We start from the raw sequence: 15,564 nt of genomic DNA on the forward strand, positions 1-15,564 counted from the left end.
CCCCCTCCGCCCGCGCCCTCGCGCGCCTCCCCGCTCGGCGCCCGCCCGCCCCCGCCGCGCTCCGGCGTCTCTTCGGCGCGCCCGGCTCCCGGCTGTCCCCGCCCGGCGTGCGGGCCGGTGTATGGGCCTCTCACCATGTCGCTGAAGCCCCAGCAGCAACAGCAGCAGCAGCAGCAGCAGCCGCCCGCGGCTGCCAATGCCCGTAAGCCCGGCGGCAGCGGCGGCCTTCTCACGTCGCCCGCCACCGCGCCGTCGCCGTCCTCAATCTCGTCGTCTTCGGCAGTGGCTTCCTCCTCCTCGGTGGCGGCGGCGAGCGCAGGCGGCGGGCGGCCCGGCCTGGGCAGGTGGGTGTCGCGCCCCAGCCCCCTCCGCTCCGGGCCTGGACGAGCCTGGGCCTCGCGTCCCCTCCCCCGCGGCCCACACCGTCGTCCCCGCCCCGTGACCGGCCTGGCTTGGTGGGGTGGGCTGGGGGCCCGCAGTGGGGGTGGGGCTCCCACTCCCCTCTGGAGCCCGGGGTTTTGGGTGGGGGCCGCTGCGGGATCCCTCCAGGAATGTCAGGTCGTGTCCAGTCTCCAGCAACATCCCCATCCCCTCCCCCAAACGGTCAAGATGGAAGGACTGGGCAGCCTCCCCCTCTCCATTTAAGTGTTTGGGAGGGATTCACAGGTCTCAGCATTTGTCAGTCTCTGTTCCTCCTTTAACCCCAACATGGAGGGGATGCTTGGGCAGCGCCCCCACCCCGCGGTTTAAATATTAACGTGGAATGGTCTTTAGGTTTTGGTTCAGTCTCTCGAAACTTGCCAACTCCCCCATTGGGGAATAACGAGGGAGGGGGGAAAGTTAGGGCAGCGTCCCCCCTGTCCGTTAAAGGGGTAGCCACGGGGCTCATCTGGAATCAGTAGGGTCTGTGAAGCGCCCCTAAGCACCCCCACTCTCTGCCCTGGGAAAGGTCGAAGAACCGGATTGAGGCGGTAGTGGCCCCCCCGCACCCCTCCGCATTTAAATCTAACACGGCGTTGGGGGCTCCCGGACGCCTCTGGAATCGTCGGGCTCCGTGCAGTCTCCCGCAGCGTTCCGCCCTCCCCCACCTGAGGAAGGGGTGGGGGAGTGCCCGGCCCCCTCCCGGCCTCCCTCCTTCCCCTGCAAGGCCTCTCCGCCGCGGGTGGTGGCCGATCCGCATTGCTGTTTCGAGGCCGCCGAGGAGAAGGCGCCTTTGAATAGTGGTGGGCGAGGGCCGGACCTAGGCGTGCGTCAGAAGTCCAGGCCAGATTGGGGACATAAGGGGATGGTGGTGGGTGGCAGGGAGCGGGCACGGTGCATTTTTCCCAACCCTCACCCCAATTTTTGAAATTTCGAGCGGAGAGGGATTGCAGCTGGGGACGTGGTGGGGTTCCTAAAGGCAGAAATGCAGGTGTTTACTTGCGTCGTCTCCCCCTTTCCCCCACCATGCACCTAGGTTTGTGGTAGGGACTAGGATCTCTGTGTTGTCCCAGTTAACCGGGTCTGACTCCGGAGGGTGTGTTTGTGCGGGAAGGCCTGTTGGGGGTGTGTGTGTGGGGGGGGGGGGTGGTTGTCAGTTCGTGTTTCACGAACTAAGAAAAAATGCTTAGTGTTCAAACGGGGCAGCAAATGTCAATAGACTCCATTCCATTGTGGCCAGTGTCCTTAACTTGGGGAGTGCCGCCAGAGCTCACCAAGGGCACGCAAGACCATTTCCCTTGTGCCCCGAGCCCATCCGTGTTGCCGGCACTACCGTGCCTTCGTTAGGCCTAGGCGGGGTTGGCAGATTCGACGACGAGGGTCCTCCCTAGACAGACATCCTGGGCTTTAGAAGGTGGGGTAAGAGGATTTTTTTTTTTTTTTTTAAATTTCACGCACTGAGTTTTCTTTTTGAAAACAGGTTTTCAGCAATCTATTTCCAAAGAATTCTCATTTATGATAGGAGAAGTTATCCGTCAAGATGAATCAGAGCTGATTTTTAAGGAATTGTGCTTCCTTCTAGGGAGGGGGAAGGGCCAACATTGGTTTTCTTACTTCTACCCTACCCACACACCCGGAGTCGCCCCTTCTCTGAACCACCCACAAACGTTAACCTAGTCCAGCTAGTTCAGATGAAGTGCTTATTTTCCCAGCTCTTTCACTTAGGATTCTGTAATTCCGTTTCCCTTTTTCACTGGCATCCGTGGTGAAAAACGGAAAAATTTTGTACATAATTTTTATTGAAAAGGGTATCTTTTTTTTCTTCTTAGGTCTCAGAAATTTGGCAGATATATTCAGCTTGTTCAAATAATTGAAAAATAATACTTACGCTTTTAAGTTGCATCAGCTCTCCTTAGGCTTAAAAATTTAATAATAAAGAATTTGTTCCGGAGTGGCTTAAGTGATCAAAAAAATATGGAATGTTTTAGTACCAAAGATCTTTTTCTGTTTCTTGAGGCTTGACGAACATCCAAGGTTAATTTAAATTCTTCCTTGCTTTAAGTTCTTTTATTTGAGACATAGATTCTGGCCCTTAACTCATTTTGATAGGTAAGAGATGTTTTTATTCTTATGCAGGATTTTAAAGGTACTTGTAGAATTCCTTTTGATTTTGAACTATTGTTCCTGGGTTCTTTGTAAATTAATTACAATTTCTAGAGTCTCCTCACATTATGTTTGTGTGTATCAGCAGTTAAAATACGTATCTGGGGCCAAAGGTGAGGAAAGAAAATGCAGCTTTGGGTTTGACATGTTGAAAAGTAGTAAAATATTCTTGAATGTCTAGAAATTCACATGTCGTGTTTAAATAACATTTCATCATATTTGACTTTTTTTTTTTTAACTTGAATAGTGGATTTTCATGGCTTTCAAAATTTTATTCTGTCTTAAATTGTCATGTATGTTTTAGAAGGTGGTTTTATATTAGAACAACATACCCATGATATTAAAGTCTGCATTAATCTAATACTTATTTTTGCCTTTTACATTTTCATGTTTATGTGGCTTTAGCGATTATGTATGTTATTTGTGTTGTTTTTTTCTCCTTAGCATTGTGTTACAAACTTTTTTTGGGTTTTTGGTTAACCATTCTCCTATTGTTGGAATTTGGGTTTCCACCTTTACTATGCTAGATAGTGGTGCAGTAAACATCTTTATACTAATAGCTTTTGGCTTCAGTCTAATTATTGCCTTAGAGAAAGTTCCCAGGAGTGGTTTTTACTAGGTCAAAGGGCTTCAAGATTTTTATGGCTCTTGCTAGCTGTGCCATATTACTCTTCAGAAGACTTGTATTAGTTTCCATTGCCAAGAAGGTGGCTCTTCTATAGAATGGTTTCTTTGTCAAACACTGTGGGGGATTTTCAAGGGAAAAGTTGCACTTACTGTCAAGTGAATACGTTATTAAGTGCTTTTGTTAGCTACCTGATTATTTATACTTGAGTTTGAATTTGGTTTCTCTGAGGACTTAATGAAATAATATATGGGAAGATGCTTTGAAAACAGTAACTGTTAACACTAATGAGGATACATGGTTTATCTATTGTGCTCATACTTTCAAAGACTCAGTTACTAAGTAGAGGAATGAAAGTTCTGAGAAACTTGTTCTGAAGCTTTTGTTGTTGTTAATCTCCCTTATTCATCTAAAAGTATTTTTTATTAGTTGTTAGCCAATGACCAAGCTATCTTTGTTAACTTTTATATAATTTCATGGCACTATTGGGAATTATCACTGGCTAACCCATATCTCTTCTACTCCCACATTTTCTTCCCTATTTAAAAAAATAATGGGTTTACAATTCTGTTACCCCATTCCCAATCCTAAATAATATAACATTACAGTTTCTTTGGATACAGGATTAAATGTGAATAAAAACTTATTTTAGTAATTTTCAGCTTAGTACTTTCATTGCTTCTTTCTCTGAAGGCATTGCAACTTGGAAATTATGCTGCAATATAGTGTAATTTTTCATCATGTTCCACTTAAATATTTGCAAGATACTCGTCTTTTAAAATATTTCTTAGAAGAGCCTAAAAACTTTGACATCATTGAACACATAAAATTATTGAAAATCTACGTACAGGCAGTTATAAGTGCTTGGGATATGCCAGTGAATAAAACAAAGATAGCTGCTTTTCTGGTGTTTACAATTTAATGTAATGAACCAGACAATAAACAAGAGACATTAAATTAGCACACTAGATCTGCTATTAGGTAGGAGCTATGGGGGATTAGAGGGGAGCAGATTAAGGGTATAATATGGGAATGTGGGGAAAGGAAGTGGGATGCAGTTTTAAATGGGTTGGCAAGGCTTCTTTGAGCAGGTAACATTTGAACAAAGTTTTGAAGGTGAGGTAGTTAGCCATTTGCTTTTGATCTAGATTAATTAGTCATATGGCCCCATTTGTAATTTATAAGGTTTAAACTGCATCATCCTTTATTAATTCATTCTTTTACATGTGTATTGATAATAACGAAATTTGTAGTTGGACCAAAAAAAATTAATTGGCATTTAGGTCATCAGAGGTGAGCTATAGAAGGCTATTTATTGAAAGGTGTACATTTTTGGTTTTCTACTGGGCTTATTTATTTTAACCTAATTGGCTTAATTTTCATTCTCAGTACCTAGAGAAGAAATACACTTTTTAAGTTGGGCAAACACCTACATCAAATTGTCTATCTTTGTCAAAAAAGTAATCCTGTAGTTGCTTAAAGATACTGCATTTGAAAAGTCAAAACCTTCATGGTGTATTTTCCATGTCTAATTAGACCGTTATAATTTTACACAGGGGATGTTAACTCATATCATAACTATTCAATAGCTGTATGTTTTGACTTAAAGGAGGAACTGATTTTTTAAAAAAAAATTGTTTTTGGTCCTATAGCTGTGTTAGAATTTACTTTTACCATGGCAAAGTGTGTTTTTATTTTGTAATTCTTATTTTTTCCTGGTTATTTCTTATTTCATTGAACTGTTTCACCGTTGAGAGATGTAAGGCTAATAGGGCACTGCAGTGCCTGGGTGGCTTAGTCGGTTAAGCATGTGAACTCTTGGTTTCAGCTCAGGTCATGATCCTCTGCATTGGGCTGAGGTGGGCTGAGCTGCCAGAGCAGAGCCTGCTTGGGATTCTCTGCCCCTTCCCCTGCTCCTCCTCAAAAGAATACTTAACTAGGACTTAAGAATGTAGAATAAAGGAGGTTAAGGCATTCATAGATGTCAGAGAGAAAACCGGTCCTTGGTTCTTACTACAAACGTTTCCAATTGCCTAAAGGCTGTGCAACACTCCATTAGAACAGAGAAATGGCTGTGGGGGAAGCCAAGTCTGCAGGAGAGGGATAGCTGGGCTGGAGGCCACAGCTCAGGTCCAGGACGGCAGGTTAGTGCATTCACCAGAAAGCACTTGCTTTCCAGTCTCTGGGATGCTGAGGATTTCCTTAGACAAGAGCAAAGTGTTTTTGTTTTTTTAATTAAAAAAAAATTTTAAAATGTTTGTTTATTTTTGAGAGAGACAGAGGGTGAGCAGGGGAGGGGCAGACAGAGGAAGACACAGAATCAGAAGCAAGTTTCAGGCTCCAAGCTGTCAGCTCAAGAGCCTGATGCAGGGCTTGAACTCACAAACGGTGAGATCATGCCTGAGCCAAAGTCCGATACTTTAACTGACTGAGCCACCCAGGTGCCCCGAGCAAAGTGTGTTTTTATACCTTGAAAAAGGTGTTAAGTTTTTTAGAATATTTTTTTCCCTGGAATTAAAATTTTCTATTTTGGGTAGTGATAGTATTTTGGTATCCTATAAAGAGTTGAGCCTGAACAAAACCCTGATTTTGTAGCTATTTCAAATTTTTTTTTTCAACGTTTATTTATTTTTCGGACAGAGAGAGACAGAGCATGAACGGGCGAGGGGCAGAGAGAGAGGGAGACACAGAATCGGAAACAGGCTGCAGGCTCTGAGCCATCAGCCCAGAGCCCGACGCAGGGCTCGAACTCACGGACCGCTGAAGTCCGTGACCTGGCTGAAGTCGGACGCTTAACCGACTGCGCCACCCAGGCGCCCCTTTGTAGCTATTTCAAATGAACGTGACAACTTTGGTGGACATGTAAATAGAGTTTATTAACAGGCCTGTCTGCTACTGTATCTTTTTAAGTGGAAGTACTTGTTTCTGTTTGTTTGGTTTTTGGTTTGTTGTGAAGCATATCTGGGTCATCTATGACTGTTACCCTACCAATGTTTTAGGTCAATACAGTGGTCTTTTTTAGCAAGAGTGTTACTAAAATAAAAAAAGTAGAAAGCTCTTTCCTCTTGAGGTCTTTTTGCTTCCTTAGATGTTAGTCTTAAAAAATAGGGATGTTTTTGTCAGAAAATTTACTCATCAGTGAATGTGAAGCTGGTATCAAGCCTTTGAAAGGTTGTAGCATCTTAATCTAGAATTTTAACGTTCAAAATTTTAATTTTGAACTCCTAACGTTTCCTTGCATTACTTATGCTTGGGAGAAGTTCGAGCTGTATCTTAATGTGTTTTCTGATATCCTTCAAGTATATTTTTCTACTCAAAAAGAATGACTTATGCTTTTGAATGTTGTTCGTACAATAGTAGTATTTTCCATTGAGGTGCTTGCCAAACAAAGCAGATTTGCAGTTTTGTAGGCAGTGGTGTCATGAACCACTTCCCTGTGATTTAAAACGCCAATTAATTCAAGAGATTTTTATATCTCTTATATATATTTAATGTATGTATAAAATTTCATACTTTGTGATAGGAAGATTTGTAGAGAATGTGGTCGCTGATCTGCAGGGGATCTTAAGCTGCCTGAGTATAACGGAGATAAGAGATGTATTTGAACCAGTGTCCAGAACAGGTTTCTTCTTTTTCTTTTTTTACCTTTTTAAAAAAATTGGAGCATAGTTGACACATAATGTCACATTAGTTTGAGGTGTACAACTTAGTGATTTGATATGTTTATGCATTATGCTATGTTCACCACAAGTATAGCTGCCATCTGTCCCATTGCATCACTATTAAAATATCATCGACTGTTTTCCTTATGCTCTTTTTATTCCTGTGACTGACTTCATTTCCCCCCCCTTCCCCCCGGAACTGTCAGTTTATTCTCTATATTTATAGTTCTGATTCTGCTTTTTGTTTATTCATTTTTTTCAAGATTCCATTTAAGAGTGGAATCATACGGTATTTGTCTTTCTCTCTCTGACTTATTTCACTTAGCATAATACCCTGTAGGTCCATCCATGTTGACTCAACAGAATAGATTTAGTCTTTTTGTTTGTTTGTTTGTTTGTTTGTTTGTTTAATTTTGTGAGAGAAAGAGAGAAGGGAAGGAGAGAGAATCCCAAGCAGGCTCTGTGCTGTTAGTACAGAGCCTGATGCAGGGCTCAATCCTGCGAACCATGAGATCATGACCTGAGCCGAAGTCAAGACTTGGACACTTAACTGTTCCACCTAGGCACCCCAGAACAGATTTATTCTTGAAATTAGTGGAGAAACAATCTTGTTACAGGTACTGCCTCATTTATATCTGAAAGTTCTGCCTCTTATAATTTGAAAAATAGTAAGTTGTATATACTCATTGTAGAAAAGATTGCTGAGAATCAAAAAGAAAGCCCAAACTTCTTTAAAATCATCCACAATCTTTCTTTGAGTAGCTACTGTTGGAAGTTTGGAGTTCATCTTTTCAGACTTTTTATAAACATATATATGATAAACAAGATGGAATCAAATGGTACATACTGTTTTGGATTCAACAGTATATATTGTCTTTTAAAATATTTCCCTCACGCCTGGGTGGCTCAGTTGGTAAAGTATCTGACTCTTGATTTGGCTCAGCTCATGACCTAAAGGTTTCCAGCCCCAAGGCAGGGCTCCCTGCAGAGCCTGCTTGGGATTCTCTCTGCCCCTCCCCAGCTCACACTCTCTCTGTATCTCAAAATAAATAAATAAATAAATAAGCTTAAAAGAATGTTTCTCTCCTAAAACTCTAGAATTTTAGAGGAGGATGAAGAAATAACAGAAAATCTTATTTTAAACTGGAAGGGAAAAAACCCTAAGCTTCGAAAAGTTAGGGGACTTGCCCAAAGCAACTTATTTGTAGAATTTTATTATTTCCCTCTCTTTAAATAAACACAGACCTAGACGTAAACAAGATCATGCTGTGCATTTTACAGAATGCGACAACCACAGGCAGTCCTTGACCTTCAAGATATCTTTTTGTAACCTTGAGGTTTGGCTCGGTAAAATAGAAGGTCTGGTTCTTTATCTTTTTAAAAAATACGTGTAATTTTGTGCATATGTGGTATGAAATCGACTTAAATGTTAAGTCCTTGGTTGTATTATTTTTAATGGCTTGGTATTACGAGTCTGGGGTTGCTTATGAAAATTTGTCAAAACTATTAACCTCAGGTTTTATTTGCTGAAAATTATTTTCAGTTGTGGTCCCGTGAAAATCTGAAATTCCTTAAAAAAATTTTGTTTTTATTTAAAGTTTATTCATTTTTGAGAGAAAGAGCATGAGTGGGGTAGGGGCAGAGAAAGAGGGAGACAGAACTCAAAGCAGGCTCCACGCTATCAGCACAGAGCCTGACGTGGGGCTTGCATGAACTCTCGGGCTTGAACTCATGAACCGTGAGAACTGTGAGAACCTGAACTGAAGTTGGACGCTGGACCAGCTGAGCCACCCAGGCACCCCTGAAATTGCTTTTAATTTATTTTTACGTTTTTAGACTTTTTTTAAATATTTATTTATTTTTGAGAGAGAGAGAATGCTGATCAGGAAGAGAGAGAGGGAGACACAGAATCTGAAGCAGGCTCCAGGCTTCGAGCTGTCAGCACAGCCTGACTTGTGGTTCAAACTCACAAACCCTGAGATCATGACCTGAGCCGAAGTCAGACACTTAACTGACTGAGCCACTCAGGTGCCCCTTATTTATTTTTATATTTTTAAGGTTTTGTTTTTAAGTAATCTCTACACCCATCTTGGGGCTCAAACCCACAGCCCTGAGATTAAAGAGTCGCATGTTCCACAGACTGAGCTAGCCAGGCGCCCCTGGTATCCCTTTTAGTTTAAAAATATTCTAATGTGAATTGCTTATAGTATTAGCCTTGAAGTGGCTGTAAAATAACAATTTCATACCATGTTTAATAGCTAACTGCGTTTTGGGAACTGGATAAAATGGAATTCTATGATGGTGTCTTTGTAAATCCCATCAGTTTGTGGTATGAAACTTGTCGGTGATGTAATAATGAATGTGACTTACTTTTATTAAGTATATAGAAACTTCAGAATGTTGTATTCTTTTAAGAATATTACCATGAGATGCTTTATCTAACAGTTTTGTCAGTGGTCAAATACTTTTGATTGCCTCTATGTTCTTAATGCGTTTTATGAATCAAACAATATTTTTAGCAGTAATCTTTGTAAATAGTCAAAATTAATCTTGATTATAGTTTTAGTTAAAGAAAAAGCTAGTTTTGTACTAAATTGTGCATTTTTCTTTTGGGTCTCAAAAACTTTTTTTGTGGAGATTGTGTAGTTATTTTCATTACTGAAATATACTTGATAATTAAGTAAAGACAAGACCTACAGTTTTTACATTGAAGCTTGTGGAGATTGTAGAAAGGACGAGTTCTTCATGGCCTCTTTCAGAGTTTATTTGCTTTTACTTTACATGATTTACACATTGCCAGCAATAGAAAGGCAAAACTTTTAGAGGCAAACACAATGACAGCAGTGAGAAATAAAAATAGCATGACAGAAAGTTAAGAGATGAGAGAATTACAAAAAACAGACATGAGAACTAAAGAATATTTCATTTGGCTTTTAGTTACAATTCTATGCCTTAGTAGACCGAATCATTACTATTTCATAGCACAGTGTTGTTAGTTGATGTGCTCATAATAGTGACCTAAGACAAAGTTAAATTGCTTTTTATATTTTTTGAACTGTAGGTCATGACCCCTTAATAAAGTGTAAAATCACTCTAGTGGGTCATGACAAGCATTTTTAGAAAAATGAAAAAGAGTAGAAGATACTAGAATGCATTGCATCGTTAACTTCTGAGTTAACGTATATATACTGTATTACAATGTACAATGTAATACTTTGTTGATGTCACTGATTAGAGACATTGAGATACAGTAAAAGGATTGAGGAAGGGTTTTGTAGTTATATCTAAGCTGGGGTTGCCAGAATTAGCAAATAAAAATATAGGATGCTCAGCTGAACTTGTATCAACAGTGACTAATACTAAAGTATAGTGTGTCCCACATTGCATGGGACAAAATTATTCATTTATCTGAAATTCAGATTTAATGGGGCATCCTTTATTTAATCTGGTAACTTCAGTCTAGGGTAGAATCAGGGCTTACCCCTTGGTAACTAAAATTTAAGCTCTGTGTGGGCAGAAACTTGATTTTGTTTGCTACTGTGTACCAATCTTCTGGAGCAGTGCTTGGCTGTGGGTGAGGTGTTTGAATGATTGGGGCAAGTCACTCACTCTTGTGCTCTGTTTCTTTATTAAAAGGGGAAAAGAGTACCTTAAAAAGTGAGATTACTAAATTTCTGTTACATTCCATTCTTGGTACATAGTAAACTCTTAGTATGTTTGTTTGTTTGTTTGTTTGTTTTGAGAGAGGTGGGTGGGGGACAGGGGCAGAGAGGGAGAGAGAATCCCCAAGCAGGCTCTGCACTGAATGCAAAACCTGATTCAGGGCTTGAACTCAAGAACCGTGAGATCATGACCTGAACCAGAGTTGGATGCTCAACCAGCTGAGCCTCCCAGACACCACCCCCCCCTTTTTTTTTTTTTAGAAAGATTGTAGGGGGAGGGAAGGACAGAGGGCACAGGGAGAGAGAATCTTAAGCAGGCTCCTTGCCCGGTGCAGAGCCCCACATGGGGCTTGATCTTACGACCCTGGAATAATCATGACCTGAGCAGAAATCAAGAGTCAAACACTCAACTGACTGAGCCACCCAGGTGCTCAGGTCTCAGTTGTTTAGAATTATACAGATTTGGAGTTGGAAGTGGCCCTGGTGGATTTTTAGTTCTCATTCTTCTTTACACGTGAGGAAACTAAGGCCACAGAGCTTATTTGCTAGAGTTCTCCCATCATTGGCTGCATGGCTGGCTTTAGAATCTTGTTCCCTTTTCTTTCTAATATAATCATTTCTTTTTTTTAATTTCTTTTTAAGTTTTTATTTAAATTGCACTTAGTTAACATGCAGTGTTAGTTTCAGGTGTACAAATAGTGGTACTAATAAGATTTCTTAAGACTTGTTTTCAAAATTTGGTATTTATTCAGTAATGTAAGAAGAGATCCATCTATCCAGAAAAAAATCATTGTCTAAGTTTTTCAGTTAGCAAAGCTTTTACTCTACTTTTGTTCTTTTTTGTTTTGTTTCATATGTTTCAAGTGAAAGTGTCTCTTCAGTCCTTTTATTATTTTTTTTCTTCAGTCCTTTGTTTTTTGTTTATTTATTTTGAGAAAGAGTCTCAGAGAGAATGAGTGAGGGAGGGGCAGAGAGAGGGAGAGACCGAATTGCAAGCTGTCTCTACATCACCAGTGCATAGCCATGTGGGGCTCAAACCCACAAACCATGAGTTCATGACCTGAGCCGAGATCAAGAGTCAGACTTTTAACCACTGAGCCACCCAGGTGCCCCTCTTCAGTCCTTTTATTCATTTATTTACTTATTTTATTATTTTAAAGAAAATTTTAATGTTTATTTTTGAGAGAGAGAGAGAGACAGAGAGTGCAAGCAGGGGAGGGCAGAGAGAGCCGGAGACACAGAATCTGAAGCAGGCTCCGGGCTCTGAGCTTTGCTGACAGCTCAGAGCCTGACGCGGGGCTCGAACTCACAAACTATGAGATTATGACTTGAGCCGAAGTCGGGTGTTTATGCGACTGAACCACCCAGGCACCCCTCTTCAGTCCTTTTTTTTTTTTTAATAATTTAACTTTTTTTTTTATTTTTTAAAATTTACAACCATATTAGTATATAGTGAAGCAATGATTTCAGGAGTAAATTCCTTAAGGCTCCTTACCCATTTAGCCCATCCCCCCACCCACAACCCCTCCAGCAACCCTCAGTTTGTTCTCCATATTTATGAATCTCTTTTGTCCCCCTCCCTGTTTTTGTATTATTTTTGTTTCCCTCTTGAGTCCTTTTATTTTTTTTAAAGAATTTTTTTTCAACGTTTTTTATTTATTTTTGGGACAGAGAGAGACAGAGCATGAACGGGGGAGGGGCAGAGAGAGAGGGAGACACAGAATCGGAAACAGGCTCCAGGCTCTGAGCCATCAGCCCAGAGCCTGACGCGGGGCTCGAACTCACGGACCGCGAGATCGTGACCTGGCTGAAGTCGGATGCTTAACCGACTGCGCCACCCAGGCGCCCCTCTTGAGTCCTTTTAAATGAAGTTCCTCTGTAGTGTTTCTACCAGTCATTCCTTTCCTTTCTTCTGTGACTATCCTGTTCCGATCCTTATCCTACATGGCAAGTAGGTTTCACTTTGTATGCCAATTCTGATTGATTAGAGTGTTATGTAGAGCATTCTGAGATTTCATTTAGTCTTGGGGAAGAAATGTGGATAGAGAAGGAGGTGAGTTGAGTCTTTATATCATGGGCGCCAGAGGGTATCTACTCACTGTAGCTTAGCAAGCATCCCAGTTGGTCTCTCTATGTCCAGACACTTCATCCATACTCCACGGCCCTAAGACTCTTCCCCAAACATTTTCATTATGTTCCATTTCTACTGAGAAACTTTTAGCGGCTCTCATTATTAGCTGAATCAAATCCAGACTATTTGGCCTGATAGCCAGGTCCCTTTACAGATTGTGTACACTGTATTTATTCCCCAGGTAAAGCAGATTATGCCAGTGTAGTCCTCTTCATCCTCTTAAACATAGTCTTTAATGGCTCAGCCCAGATCTTCTCTTGTAGTGTCTCACTGTATGTACCTTGGGAAAATGTGGTTCCTCCTGTGCTGATGTAGTTTTTTTTGGCAGGTGTCATTCCTGTGGTATTGAACACACAGGGCCTTGTATTTAAGTGTAGCAACTCCTCCCCTCACAAACTTTCTCCTTAGAATGGACTCAGATAGGAGCAAAGCTACTTCCTAGAACAAAAGTGAGGTGTTTTGGTTTTTTTTCCTGGTTGTTTATGTTCATTTCATAGTCCACCATCCCTGTTATTTGTAAATTTTCTGTGTTCACTGTGTTTAAACTTAGTTTATTATTCCTAAAGCTGTCATTTTCATTCAACAAGTGCAGCAGCAGTGAGTATTGACAGTGCCGGTCGGAAGAACACATTTAACTATGGTGGAAATGAGAGATTGGGGCACTGGCTGCCCTAGTCAGAAGAGCATGTGACTCTTGACTTCAGGGCGGTGAGTTCAAGCCTCACAATTGGGTGAGAGATTTCTTAAAATTGAAAAAGATGAGAGATGAAAAAAATAGAGTATTAGGAAAATGATGGGTTGGGACAGGATGGGTTATTCTGAAGGAGAGAGAACAAAAAGTACCACGTCTAGTCAGTAATAATTCACCAAAGATAAAGAGAATTAATAGATGAGATGGAAAAACCTGGAAGTTCGCAGCTAATGGTGCTAATTTGGGAGAAGGCTAACATAGTGACGGTGCTACTGCTGGAACCCCAGTCAAGACTTGCAGATAGTGCCCCCGACACACAGTCCTTGCATGTAGGGTCTGGGCTGCCTCCCATGGTATCGGAGAAGTCTCTTCAGAGAAAGTTATCTTTTGGGAAATGATGCCTAGTGGAATGTTCATATGTGGTCCTCCTGTCCAGACACATGGATAATACACAAGAAACTTAAAAAAATTTGTTGTTCAGTGCACTGTGATTTAGTTCAGATTGCTAGACAGGATTTAGTTAATCCTTATTGTGGTAGATTTAGTTAATCCTTGTTGTGGTAGATTATATTTTTAATTAGATATATTAAAATATGATTTACATAAAGTTCCCCCTTTTTAGCATATAGCTCTTGAGTTTTGACAAACTTAAAGTCTTGGAGCCACCACCATAATTATACTATCACTCCATAAAGTTTCCTCGTGCCTTTTATCAGTCATTCCCCTTCCTCTAACCCTGGCAATTACTGATCTTTTTCCTGTCATCATAGTTTTATCTTTTCTAGAATGTCATACAGATGGATCCATACAGAATACAAGCGTTGTGTGATTGGCTTCTCTCACATACCATAATGCTTTGAGATTCTTTTGTGTTACTGCGTGTAATAGTACTTTCTTCCCCATAGTGTGTGTGTGTGTGTGTGTGTGTGTGTGTGTGTGTGTGTGTGTGTTTTATTTTATATTTGAGAGAGACAGAGCACGAACAGGGGAGGGGCAGAGAGGGAGATCCAGAATCCTAAGCAGGCTCCAGACTTGGAGTGGTCAGCACAGAGCCCGACGCAAGTCTCCAACTCTCAAACTGCGAGATCATGACCTGAGCAGAAGTCAGATGCTCCACCCACTGAGCCACCCAGGCGCCCCTCTTTCCCAGAGTTTTGTTCATCAGGTGTTGGACAAGTTGCAGTTTTTGGCTATTATGAATAAAGCTGCTATGAATATTTGTGTACAGATTTTGTGTGGTCATAGTGATTTCATTTTTCTTGGTTAAATACATAGAAATGGGATTGCTGAGTTGTATGACACTTTAGTTTTAAAAGTAATTGACAAACTGTTTGTTAAAATGCCTGTCCTATTTTTCCCCTCAGCCGTGTATGGGATTTTTATTAATTGCTCTAATTCTTGGCAATACTTGGTATGTTAATCTTTAATTTCAGCCATTCTACTGGCTGTGTATTGGTATTTCATTGTGGTTTGAACTTACATTTCCTTGATACCTAATGATATTGAACTTCTTTTCCTGTGCTTGTTCGCCATTTCTATATCCTCTTGGGTGAAAAGAAACTATTTGTGATCTCACTTGTTTGGAAGTAAAAGTTTCTGTATTTGCATTGCCTTCTAGGTTTATTTTAGAGCATCTTGAGGACAGAGACAAGTCCCTAGTATAACTTAACAAGCATAGTAAGTGATAAATTGTGTATTGACTGTATGAGCCTTGGTTTCATTGTTAAGCAGATGAGTTTGCTGTCAAGGAACATGATATTTGTTTTATAGGCATACCAAAGTTAAACTATTCTTTTGAGTATTTCCTGTTTGTCAGGTTCTGGGGATACAGTAGAGAACAAGCCAGATGAAGTCTCTTCCTTCCTGGAGTAGGGGAGGGAGACAAGGCAGAAAGTTCAGACTGCTCCCTCATAATATGTTTGAGTTGCTGATGCTTGCTTCTATCTTATAAAATATTGGAAAGCAGTCTTTTAGATAAGGAGAAGAAAACATACTGGTTTCATCAGAAGATAGGCCCTCTTTGGGTGCTTGGGCGCTTAAGCGTCTGACTTAGACTCAGGTCATGATCTTGCAGTTTGGGAGTTCAAGCCCCGAATCAGCCTTTGTGCTGACAGCTTGGATCCTGGAGCCTGGTTAGGATTCCTGTGTCTCCCTCTCTCTCCGCCCTTCCCTGATTCGCGCTCTCTCTTTCTCTCTCTCTCAAAAAATAA

The 15,564-nt window shown here is 41.1% G+C and overlaps 1 protein-coding gene across 18 annotated transcripts in view; it reads left to right on the forward strand.

The window, feature by feature from the left end:
• The first annotated feature begins 40 nt into the window (after nt 1–40).
• The window catches only part of ATXN2 (ataxin 2), a 146,813-nt gene continuing 131,289 nt past the window's right edge, over nt 41–15,564 (forward strand). For 6 of the 18 annotated variants that reach the window (XR_005781107.1, XR_005781104.1, XR_005781109.1 and 3 more), the window contains exon 1: nt 51–344. Coding sequence is in view for 6 of the 18 variants with exons in the window: in XM_040443869.1 (XP_040299803.1) it covers nt 136–344 (209 nt within the window). In the remaining 12 variants the exon portion in view is untranslated. Of the gene's footprint in view, nt 345–15,564 lie in introns of all 18 variants that reach the window. The other 12 variants (XR_005781103.1, XR_005781099.1, XR_005781100.1 and 9 more) reach the window with 7 other exon arrangements.

The sequence above is a fragment of the Herpailurus yagouaroundi genome, unplaced genomic scaffold, assembly GCF_014898765.1.
Source record: "Herpailurus yagouaroundi ecotype Mexico unplaced genomic scaffold, PumYag 191, whole genome shotgun sequence".
In the NCBI taxonomy this organism is placed as follows: domain Eukaryota; kingdom Metazoa; phylum Chordata; class Mammalia; order Carnivora; family Felidae; genus Herpailurus; species Herpailurus yagouaroundi.